The sequence below is a fragment of the Abramis brama genome (genome assembly GCF_963993115.1).
Source record: "Abramis brama genome assembly, chromosome: 25".
Classification (NCBI taxonomy): domain Eukaryota; kingdom Metazoa; phylum Chordata; class Actinopteri; order Cypriniformes; family Leuciscidae; genus Abramis; species Abramis brama.
In genome coordinates, this window is record NC_139987.1 from 13,256,109 (window position 1) to 13,269,452 (window position 13,344).

The window sequence follows — 13,344 nt, forward strand, 5'->3', positions numbered from 1 at the left end:
CTCATGTGCTCCAGAACTGCTCGCCTCTAAAATATATACTCACTTATGGTCTCAGGCAACAAGCCTGGCTGTGGTGGTTATGTGTTATTTTAAATATAAAAGTGTTTCATGTAACGAAAATGTTCTTGTGGTGACATATAAATTGGTTTTAGGCTATTCGTCAAAAACATGACGGAATCAAACTGTTTACATTAAGTTATTACAACAACAATTAACTTTAAGGATGAAATTAGGTAAATAGATCCTCGAGGTAACAATTTTAATACTTTTTACATTGTTTACAACTATATAGCACCTTAAATTGACATGAGTAAAAATATAGGCTACCTAGGTCAGAGTGCCAATGTTTAACCCCCCAAAGGATGCCAAAAAAAGACAACTGAGGTCTTACACATACTACACCGAATTTTTTTTTAGTCAGTTCAACTTTGAAATTTTACTTAATGTGGTAACATCTACAATGACTGGGTTTGTTGAAGATTTAAGATTACTGATTATAGCTGAGTTCAACCAACCTGAAAAACAAGGTTTTCACTGAACCATAACTGCCCGTAGATATAACCTAATATCTCCGGTAAAATTACTTATTAAGTTTGATATCATCTTTTTTGTTTTATATGATGAAAGTCCTTTTCCACGTTGATGTAAGTATATTCAAAGAATAATTCATTACCCAAATTTTTAACACACAGCTTAATTTGGCTTATAGTTCAAATTAATCAGTTTAGTTAGATTAACAGTGTAGTTCATCATTATGCATATATTTTATGAGCCACTAAGTAAAGTCAGATGTCAGTCTTGATAACACTTTGAGTGCCCACAGCCTAAGCACAAGTGCTACTCTTCAGCACAATGGTAACCACATAATTCAGTAACAGAAACTACTCTAAACATAAACGAACATTAAACATTAACAGAAACTACCTTTAGGCTACTGAAAAACACATAATATAACACTTAATACCTAAAATTACTCTCCTAATGCAGTCCCTTGCAAAGCATGCCGGGAACTACAGATCCACTGCCCAGAGCTGTAGCATCATAAGCCTAAGTAGATCGTAGAGCCTTTGCCATCAATGGTCTCTACTAGAGGTCTACACCCGACCAGATATTTTGCGCCGCGGGATTAAATTTCCGACTAAAAAACGGTAGCGGTCGGTAACTCTGGTGTAATTTGAACGGGAGCGGTTGGTCATTCAATATCACGTTCCCGACGCCGACGTTCTTTCAGAACAGCATATCTTCGCTTTACCTAATCTTAATCTTATCGACCACCCGGTATAGGCTACAGTCTGCCCTACATATTGTTCGGTTAAGGCCTACATATTTTGCTTAATGACATGTCATATTTTCTTTCTTTCTCTGACACTTTTCCTGTGTTGACAGCAAAATGTTACGAATTTTGATAATACGAATAAAAATAATAGCCTACACTTCTTCTTTTTTTCGCTGCGACATTTTTTCCCCTACTGTCTGCAGCAAAATGTTAAATTTTGTATATTGACAAGGCGAATAAAATAATAATAAAAAAATGTTTGTGCAGACTACATTTTTATTTTCTCTGTGAAAATGTACATGTGAAATTCTGGGAGATCTATATTAAGCGGGATGGTCGGGTCGGGAAGAAAATTATTCTAAGCAGACAGCGGGTGAACAAATAGTGTAGGCTATATATAGCGGGAACGGGTGGGTGCGGGATAAAACCCCAGCGGGAGCGGGACTTAAAAAACAGTCCCGCGCAGACCTCTAGTCTCTACGATCTACTTACCTCACGATGCTTTTGAGAAATGCAGACCTGGGCAGTGGATCTGTAGTTACCAGCATGCTTTGCAAGGGACTGCATTAGGAGAGTAATTTTAGGTATTAAGTGTTATTTTATGTGGGTTTTTTTTTTTTTTTGCGAGTTTTTATCTCACAAATCTGAATTTTTTTCCACAATTCAGATTTTTTTCTCAGAATTGCGTGATATAAACTCGCAATTGCGAGAAAAAAGTCAGAATTGCGTGATATAAACTCGCAATTGCGAGAAAAAAGTCAGAATTGCGTGATATAAACTCGCAATTGCGAGAAAAAAGTCAGAATTGCAAGATATATACTCGCAATTCTGACTAATTCTGACTTAATACAATTGCGAGTTTATATCTCGCAAATCTGAATTTTTCTCACAGTTGCGAGTATATATCTCGCAATTCTGACTTTTTTTCTTGCAACTCTGACTTATCTCAGAATTATGAGATACAAACTTTATGAGTTACAAAGTCCAATTCTGAGGAAAAAAAGACTGACTTTTTTTTTAGTCTAGGCTATATCTCGCAAATCTGACTTTTTTGCAAGTTTATATCATGCAATTGTGAGAAAAAAAGAATTGTGAGATGAGGAAAAAAAAGTCAGGATTGTGAGAGTGGCAGAAACAAGCTTCCATAGGCTGGTTTACTTTTTGAATTAATGTTATTTCAAAGACCCCTAAAATGGGTATATTGATTTTGCGTGAAAGTGTAAAGAAAATGGTTCAAATGCATTTATTCATAGGGTACATAAACTGGATGCTATCTAATAAATAAATTCAGTTAATCTGAATAAAAAATTTCATGAACAGTTGTTCAACAGTGTTGATGAATAGTGTCTGCTAAAATTTTACATTGACAGCACATTTTAAAATGAATAGCACTAAAAATAAGTTACAGTTATGATTAGGTAAGCAGAAAATTTAACAAAGCGAATCACAGCACGCGTTTTTACCTGTAGTCCATACATGCAGGTGACAGTTACATTCGTAAATCAAGCAACAGCGGCACCGGGTGCATTTACTCTGTGTCATCATTAGGTGGTTAAAATGACAAAATTGTTGCTACTGGGAGCTAGAAAAAAAAGGTTGCTTATTGATTGAAATTATTTAAGAAAGAGGTTTATTATAAAATGTTAAGTAAGGAAAAAAAAGTAAAACTAATCAATGTTTCTTTTTAAATATACTGACATTTTTAAAACTCACACACAAATTGATTACTCCAGGCATGTTCCGTTGGGTAATTAATTATAGCGATATAATATGATTTTTTAAATCCAAACACCAGAGGCTTTTTTTTACTCAGATTTCATTGGCCATTGATGATGTATTTTTACCATTAAGTGAAGAAGTCAACTGCTCCTCAGTTGACAAATACTTGACATGACTGCTATAACGATGAATCATAAAATCTTTACATTTTAATCCTCCCACCAGCTCAATTCTGAGCCCATCTGCAAAGGTTATGTTATTCTACCCGCCTAAGGTCACTTTAATAATTAGTAATAATGTTTCTAATTGGTTCTCAAGAGCTGCCTCTGCAACCAATGTAAACAACAAAAAACACTGCTTTCATCATCATGGAATTTGATTTCTCTCAGTTCATCCAACCTTAAGGCCTATTTATACTTCTGCGTCAAACTGCCGCCGTAGCTACGTCGTAGGCTGTGTGTAGCGCGCGTACCCTTCGGCGTACCCTGACGTGCACCTCTCCAAAAATGTAACAACGCGTCAATTCTACGCGGACGCAAGCGCTGTGATTGGTCTGCCAGAACCCCTCCCTCGGGGTTTCACATGCTCCCTAGGTGCACGTCAACGCGGACAACAACGCAGAAGTATAAATTAAAACCAACACGTTGCCTACGGCATATAGGCTCCGGCGTAGGTCCGACGCAGAAGTGTAATGAGGCCTTTACTCTACTTCCCCAGTGTTGTGTGCATGAAAACATCCAGAACTTGGGAAGCCAGAAAATTGTGTAGTGTATGGGTGTTTTTATGCACTATGCTTTAGCATTCAATTAATGTTATTCACTGTATTCACACACATTGAAATTACTATATACAGATGTCAACACAGTCTCAGGGCAATTCATAACTACTTTATATTTCAGTGTACGGCATACTGACTGGTTTTGGGGTGAGGTTCAGGGTGGACCTCTTTTTTCTTAAAATCGTACATTTCCATACAAATCAAATCATACAAATTCATACAAAATAGCCAACTCATATAATAGTTACATTTTCTGATGAGATCGGGTTGAAACTGCCCAAAAAACAAAATAATCCCATTGGAACACATTGAATATCTGGTACTCTCTTTCCATTAACTTTGCTACCACCAATGACTGTGGGTCTGTCCCAGTCCGCGTCCTAAGTCTGACATCACACGTCCCCGTTTCTGGGTCTAAATGCTCTATCAGATGCCAAAAGCCTTTGTCTCCATACCAATATCCCAGATGATCAAACAGTGATTCATCTTTTATGAATAATTAAAACATTGTGGGCCCAGAGACTGAAGTGTACATGGCAAGTTTATAAAAGCATACCTTAAATGTGCAATATGAATTGCAATAGCACTCATATTCGGCTGTTGCGATAGTATTCTCATGTGAAACAGGACCTGTAAACTGCACCATTCGCTGTCTTTGCACTTGAACACTTCGCTGAGTCTGAAATCGCATACTCTCTTAAGTAGGTAATTATTTTGAACAAGTAAATGTGTGTAATGTAATTCGGACATACTACATTCATCATGTTGCCATTGAAATGTGACCTGTCATGTGTTACATCCATCAGGTAATCAAAAGTACACACACTTGTGTTCTTCATCATAGATATGTATACGTAGAGTCCACATTCGACCACTCCAGACACGTCGGTGAGTCCGCCATCTTGCAACAGTCAGCGTGTCGTCACCCTGAACCTCACCCCCAAACATATGCATATACATATACATATACATATACATATACATATACATATACATATACATATACATATACATATACATATACATATACATATACATAGATGCCTCTTTAGTGGCCATTTTAATGGGCCACTATACGTAAGCTGGCTGCCATATCGAACGTAAGTATCTGCACCCATAGTTAGATGGTATGAATACTTTGCTCTTTAAAATAAACTTTTAATTGTATGTTTAGTAGTCTGCATAACAGACTTGTCAGATTATGGTGCTGATTTGAAATAAGTTATTTAAACATGAGTTTGGCAAGCAGTTTTTGAGATTTTGGTATTTCCTCATATCCTTAAGTATATAAGAGTTGGTCTTGTATGCGTAAAATCACTGCTCAGAGGCTCTCTAAAAATGGACTTTGGGGAAGTTGCTGATTTCTTGCACTGCAAGGTCTTAGAGTCAAATCATCCTGCTGGTAGATAACGGAATTACACAGGACGGCAAATAACTTTTCCAGAGCCATTCAAATCACAAGTAATCATGCTTTCTAACAAAATATATTTTGTCAGTACATATTTTCATCTGTCTTTAACAGTCATCAGTCACATGACAAATGCTCCAAGAAAACTGGCAGCCTCCAGATTGTTTTCTTCCTGCATCAGTCGAGCACCTGCCATTTGAGACATCTTTAGGTCAAATCGTACTCGTTTAATTATGAATATATTAGACTATGACTGACAGGCATGACAGTCTGAAAAAAAAGAAAAGAATGTAATTTCCCTCTGTTTTTAATGACTCCACTAATACTGGATGGAAGCATGTGTAATTACTGCATTGATCTAAGTCTTCTCACCATGGACACTCGGGTCTGTCGAAAATATCCTCAGGGTATTTTTCTTCATTCCCACTACAAAGTAGCATAAAGAATCTGAATTGAGACAGTTTGGCAAGTGGTATATTCAAAGAAAATGTGGTAAAACTGGAAGAGTAGAGGAGTAATGTCTGAACTGTGCTTTATATTTCAGTCTTGAGAAGCTGTTAAAAAGGAGAACGTAAGGCAGCTCTTACACACGATAGCAGGCATAACATTAGAAGCGATTACGGTTTTGCTGTGTTCTGCATCAGTGTCATGCCAGTGTCATGTCGGAGTCTTTTTTTTTTCGCATTGTAATGTATTAATTAAGCATTTTATCCCATAAACCCCAAAGGTTGGCTGCACTACATTTTTTTTCAGTATAATCATCAATTGTTTATAAGCGGAACTCTCAGAGACTGAGGAAATGCACTGGAAAATAGGGATGATTAAACTCAAGCTGAATAACTCTGGCACATGGATCTCCAGCACTGCAGGAGATCAGTTTAATGAGAGAGACTGCTATCTGAGGAACACTTAAACTAAAGAACAGAGAACATGGGCTGTGATCCCATTTACACTAATCAAAATTAAAAAAAAAAGTCTGTTCCAAACACTAGTGAACCACCTACAACAGCATTTGAAGACGTTTCCCCATGCTAAGGCTGTTTCAAATGTATTACAGTAACTGAGAAAGCAATCCCACGATGCACCACGACAAGCTTAGTTAAAAAAAGGTGGACAAAGCAAGAGAAATTTTGAAAATGATTTAAGATTTGATTATGAATACACATAAGTTAATAAATAAAGACATAAATTCATTCATTAAATGTATGTGCATCTGTATTTTATGCTTATTAGAGTATCATATTGTTAGCTTGGTAACATGCTAGTGTCCATCTCTATTGAAATCAATAGAGTCCTCTGTGGACTTCATGTGAATTTCTGCCTAGTGTGTCCAAAATGAGTGCCTTATGAAGTCCCATTTCAGCTAGGATGCATCCCATAGGCAGTAGAAAGCAAGGCAATTCACCATGTTTTGGAACGGAGCCAAAGTGTTCGAACTGAATTCAGATCTCGACCCTCATGTTCCTTGCGCTTACAGCCTCTGCGGTAAACAAAAACTTGTAGGAAATCTGAGTGACACTAATAACCTGCCACTTATTTATAGATAGGCTGAGTAAATAGGCAGATTTAGGAGGAAAAATAGGAAATTGGTGTCAGACTCTAAATCATTGCCATGCAGTTATGTTTTGCAGTATGAATCTGGAACCCAAACTCAGCCTTGAAGAGCAAGTCAGGACAACTGCTTTGTGAAACTAAATGGGTTGCTATTCAGATTTGATCCACAAACAAACAAGTGGATGTGTAAATAGAACAGGACTGTGCTTTATTAGACACATGTTGCCAACTTGTGTGCAACACCGCCTGCTGTTTGTATGGTAGTTAGTAATAAAATAAGCATAAAACAATCTGTAGTCTAATGCAAATATGATTATGCCTGGATTGGGTAATTACCAGGCCTACTTTGCTTTGGTGATTTAAGGACTCAATGGAGTCTCATTTGGAGCAGTATTTTATTGATTCAAAGAGGATCGGTTTGGATAGCTGAAGTTATTTACAAGCTGCAACATGGCTCAATGCTAAAAGTCTATCAGACAAGTTCAGTTTCAACAGACAGTGCAAAACAAAGAACTACAAAACAACAAACTCTAAACTAGCCTCAAGCGTGCCTTAATCCAGTGAACTCTTTATTTCGACAAGGTGCACTTATTCTTTTCTCTGTGGTCTGATTCTACTTTGAAACAAATATATATGTTATGTAACAATGAGTTTTGTGAATCAGCAAAGCAAATGCAGTTTCCCAGCCTGAGAGCAAAATGACTGACATAGTAGCTTGTTACATATTCATTATCTTACACATTAGCTTATACATAGAGTTTATGTTTGTTTACTCTTGAGATGTCAGGTATAGGTTTACAGTATGTATGACATTTGGCTGTTTTTATGAGCATGTCATTGAATCAATAATGCAGCCAATTCATTTAAACACTGATTCTTTCAGGAACTAAACAACTGATTGTATATATGAGTGAGTCATTAAATCACTGAATCAAATGATTCGTTCAAAACATTGATTTTTTTCAGGAACACCGTGTGTTGCTCGGAGATGCAACAGTTGATTTTTCTGTGGCTTTGTTTGAAGCTATTTTTTGGATGAGCAAAAATAGACAAGTGTGCCTTTCTCAACACCATTTCAAACACAATAAAGAATTAGGATACCATTGTAATGCAGCCAAAGATAAAGTACTATGAGAAACTTTTTAGTTCACTTCCAAAGTCTTTTGTTTCTATACTCTCACCCTCATTAACCTTGTCTTAAAGACCCCCTGTGGTGAAAATCAAGTTTTTAATGTTTTTTATATGTCTTTGTGGTGTTTTTAATATGCTTTAAGACAAACCATGTGCAAATTCATAAGTCAACACCATTGCTGAGTTTTTTGTCCTTAAAACTGCAGTGAACCAAAGACTCAGTTTGAAATCGCCAGTGTTTCTTACGTCACAAACTACCTTGTAACCAATCACATCACGAGGGGGGCGGGCTTTAGCATATCATTAACTGCTGCGAAACGGGAGTCTCAAGAGAAGCCATTACCCTGGTATATATGTCATTTTGGTGATCAAAGGTAAGTTTTTAAGGAATGAAATGATTGACTACAGGGGGATTTTTAGTTTCTTAAGTTTTGTCGTTGACGTCTGAAATGTAGGGTAGAGGAAACTTTTCCCAATTATCCACTCATAAAAACTGACAATTTCCCTACTTAAACTGTCAGAGAAATCTTCTCTACATGCATCAGCAAAAGACAAAAAGAGGGAATTTGGCACAACTGAGAGCTCTGTAAACATGGCTCTGTTGTCTGTATGTCTGTATATAAGCTTGTGACGTACAGTACGTGCATCTGTTCCAAAGTGGTGTGTTTAACATCCACAGTGCCAGAGCGCGAGTGTGTGTGTCTGTCAGGAGGCAAAGGCAGATGTTTTGCGTGGAGATGAGGCCTGGTTAGTGTGTCTAATCTGGGTATTATTCAGTAGACTGTGTGGGTATAATCACCCCTAACTCTCTCATGTCTCCGAGCAGAAACAGGGGAACGATAATCCAGCATCTCTCCCCCATCCCCTTATATAACCAGCCGTCTTTCTGTCAGTTGAGCGGCTGGCTCTCACTTGTTTTAAAAGTCAAAGGAAATGGTGCTCACGGAGTGTGGATTCCCCATTGTTCGGTATACTTTTAGATGTAAACACCAGTATTAATTCAGGGGGATTACGACTAGTTTCATTTCCTCTTAAATGATCCTCCTTGCATTCAGCATCGCACGTCTGATTCAGTGGAAGTCGACTGTGAGATTATGGCGGTTTGACCTTGCAGATCTACTTCTGTTTTGTTTGGGCATTACCCATCAGTCTTCTGTGGTGGAATTTCATTGGCATCATTTTGGAAATCAGTGAAATTGCTTCACTCACAAAAGAGACGATGGAAAATATTGATATTGTAAAGAGGTGCAAATGAAACACTACACATTTGAATTAAGCAATTTTGGGACGTTATTATGCATGTGGTGCATTTTTCATTTTACTCTTTTTGACAAACAAAAGTATCCAACCTGATCTCATAAGAAAACGTAATTATTTTATGAGGTCACAATTTCACATGAATTTGGAAAACTTTTAGAAAAAATGAGCCACTGTAAAATCAAAGCACTATCAATAGCTATGTGTCCATTCAAAGTTGCAAATTTAATGTGCTAAATTAGAATATCGCATAAAACATTTGCAAATAAAACACTGTTTCCATCCCATGTGTTCAAGAGGGGGAAAAATCACTTCCTGGGAAATTGGAATTAGAACATTTTCTCTGACATCATGACTTTTATGATAAAGACTAAACAATAAATGCTGTTATGTTATCTTAGGTTTTCATTGGTTATCGTAACCTTTAAGGATCATCTCCACTTGTACTATTTGGAAAATCTGCATCCCAAGGCATCATATACTGACGCTTTTGAAATTTCGTCTACATTCGACGCACATGGCACCCTTTAGCGTCAATATGAGACGCAGATAAATATGGGCCAGAAGGCACCTCCTAGCGGTCTAACCCTAACCCTACCCCAGACCTAAACCTACCCATAATCTGCGTCACATATTGACGCTAAAGGGTGCCATGTGCGTCGAATGTAGACGAAATTTCAAAAGCGTCAGTATATGATGCCTTGGGATGAGAATGCGTTGCGTTTATTTGATGTTTTCCATCAAGAATTGTCAATTGTCACAAATAAGTTAACTTCTTTTTAAAAAAAAAACGATGTTTAAATCGGACCTCGTCGTCCATCCAAACATTTTTTCTGATCACATGATCCGTCAAAGCAGTCACATGATTATTCTTTTGTTGCACATCGAGGAATTTATTCGGTAGGCCCTATGTGTTTTCATTAGAGTTTATGTTCATGTCTTCTTATTGAATACAAAATATCTGCTTCAATTAAGTGTATACGTTTTTTAATGCACATTTTTAGAATTTATGTGCATCTTAGCGATTCCATCCAGCGATTTTTTATTTTATTTTATGCCGTATCCCAACATTTGCGGGAAAATAGATTGATGGAACCATAGCTAATGAGGCGTAGGCAGGTTGTATGAAAACTTCGACAAAACGTAAAATAGTTTCAAACTGCAATGAGAGTGTGTTGAAAGCACCATTGAGGAAATGCACATTCAACTGGCCATTTAACCCGTTTTTACAATGTACAAAGTAACTCTGTAATTTTCACATCTGAAGCACGCACTTTCAAATCTGAAAAGACAAAGTGGTCATGCCTAATGATACACCCAGAGCATAAAAGCACAGAAACGCAGGATGTTTACAAGACCTCTCTGATGAAACCGGCGTACGTCCCCGTACAACAGAGAAAAGGCCCAGAGATAAAAGCGTCATTATGTTTCGATCATATAAGCTGGACTCCTGGAACCTTGCCCGTAAACAAGCTTTGGATTGTGTTGTCTTCTGTATAGTTGTTTCTGCAAAAGGAGAAATAATGCACTTTGAAATTCTATAGTGTCTTAAATTATTTGCATTCAACAGGAGTGTCCTTTTGTGCACTTGTTGATGTAACAAAAATGATGTACTGTAACTACAAAAAAAAAAAAAAGGCACATTTTGTATAAAGATGTTGTCTGCAACTGTAACTGCTGTGGCTTTCTGTCAAGCACAGGAAAGATTGGCTTGTGCGAAGGTTTGTTTTAGTTCATTATGTGTGCATACAGTATGATGATAACTTCAGTCTAAACTGCTCAATTAAATGTCAATCAGGAAGATTTTAGCAGGAGTAAAAATTGTCATCATTTGTAAATCACATAGATTTGCATAAAGGAAATGAGAGTTCAAAGTTTTTCAGGGAACAGAAGTTTTCTATCTTAGAGGAAATTACATAAACACGATTTATTCATATCTCTATGAAAAGATATGATGTGCATTTGTGCTGAAACTGCTTTACTATTGCGACATATCCAGCAATCTTTGTTAAATCAATATATAGATGATGCATATGGTAGTTGTTCTTTTATTTTATTTTACACTGGACAATGAATAGGATTTTATTCAAACATACAAGATGAGTTCTACACATTAAATAGACAACATCAACATGTATGAACAATACAGACCATCAGAACCCTCTGACCCACAGGGTCATCCTGAAAACCATTACAATAATCTGATTTATTGGTTTAATAAAATATTCTCTGGTTTAAAGATCTTGTTTACAGAAACAAACTTAATATAAAACAAAAATAAATGTTAAAATAAAACATTATTAACATCATGCTTTGTGAAATGACCCTGGACTCTACAAAGGCGCTATAAAACAACAACAGTAATAATATTAATAATAATTATTCCATAAGTCTATTTGTACTCACTAAAATGAGATATTAAAAATAAAACATTTTTCAAGGACAAAAACTTTTTTTTTTGTCATGGACCAAGAAAACTACCCTGAAAAATCTTGTGTCTAGATTCCCAGTCTGATTTTTATACTGCATATATTATATGGGCAGTTGCTACTGGGAATGAGATACAACGAGGCATCAGGTGAAAAAACATACATTCCCATTTGTAGCCAGGTAGACTAAACGATAAAAAAATAAGTAAATTAAAGCCACCTTGATGAGAAAGTCGCTTTATAAATACAACCTTTTCTTGTTCATAAAGTCTGTATGCTTCATAAGTCTTTAAACTATATGCATTAATCAATAAACACAGATGTTAAGCATACCAGCATGACAGTTTTGTGATCCTAAACTAAATAAAAATCACAAAAACAGCAGCATAAACAGCAAAACACCATGAAATGCCAGATGTGTGATGAGTGATTCATATGTAGTTGTCATGCATTACTGACGAGACATAAAGAGAGCACGTGAATACATAAACAGCTCTTCCTTTATGTGAAACACACCTGTGCGCTTTCTGTCCTGGAATATGCACAAATTACTAGATCCTTACAAACCCTGAAGCGTCGACAAAAATGTAATTAAACTGACTTTTAACGGCTTTTGCAGTCCATGGAATAAAACAGGTTTCCTTTCTCCATCAGACTGTTTTGATAGCAAAACATTGCCGGTCCAAGGATATACTTGGATATCTACTCAGAAGATCTGCCCATCCTTATGCAGAGCACAGAGTTTGTTGGACCCCTGGTTGAGAAACACTGCTGTACATGGATTCCATCAATAACACCTGTGGTTTGTCAATAAACACAGTAGCACCTACACAAACACATAGTATCACCCTGCTTCTCAGATGCGCTGATGAGAAAGTAGATGGTAAAAACTATGCATGTTCTCTCAAGTGATAGTTCACCCCAAAATGACAATTTACTCACCTTCATGTCATTCCAAACCTCTATGACTGGCTTTCTTCAGAGGAACACAAAAGAAGATCAAAAAGTCATACAGGTTTGGAACAACATGAGGGCGAGTAAATGATGACAATTCTCATTTTTTGGTGAACTACCCCTTTAATAAGGTACATGAAGAATGGTCACTAGTGTACAGTATGATTGAGGCTGTTTCGATGTTTCGATTCCAAAGAGATCAGCACACATCTTTAGGACGAGTCCTCAGTTGCATGAACACAAGCATCCAGATTAATTAAGGACTTGTTTGTCAATGGTCAGTAATACTCTCTCATGCCGGACAAAGATGTCTTTGGGCTCTGTCTACGCAAACGTTGGGCCCGGAGAGAAATTCTGCCCGGTCTGTCGATCTCCTGCTGGCTTCCGAAGGGGTGTGTGTCCTCCCAGACATGCGGACGTTCCTCCCAGGCTAGTAGAGGAGGGTAAGAGAGCAGGTATTGTTCAGGTGTGGATCGGCCCTCGCTAAAACCCAGCGGGCGAACAGTAGAGGCGATGTCGTAGTGATCCGGGCCGCGGTATTCTTCATAAACAGGCGAGTTGTTGTCATCCAGGGTTTGAGACGAGCGGAAGTCTCTCTGGCCCTGGTATCGTCGTAACGGGTAGCCAGTTTGCAGCGATAGGGTGCTGCCGTCCAACCGAACGCTGCCGCCCAGGCGGCTAGGAGTCCCACATAACCGTGTAGGGGTCAGGGGCGGTGGGGGAGCAGGAAGGGGTGGGGGTGGGGGTGTAGGGGTCTGGTCTCGAGGCGGTGATTCCAAGCCTGGGAGACTCGTGTCGAGCCACTCTGTCGTTTGCCATTGGTAGGCTGGAAAACACA

At 37.7% G+C, this 13,344-nt stretch overlaps 1 protein-coding gene across 1 annotated transcript in view; it reads right to left on the reverse strand.

The window, feature by feature from the left end:
* Nucleotides 1–11,159: 11,159 nt before the first annotated feature.
* fat3b (FAT atypical cadherin 3b) overlaps nt 11,160–13,344 on the reverse strand; it is a 64,269-nt gene continuing 62,084 nt past the window's right edge. Inside the window, exon 31 of the mRNA XM_084103685.1 lies at nt 11,160–13,332. Coding sequence (XP_083959811.1) covers nt 12,785–13,332 — 548 coding nt within the window. The 3' untranslated portion in view covers nt 11,160–12,784. The remainder of the gene's footprint in view (nt 13,333–13,344) is intronic.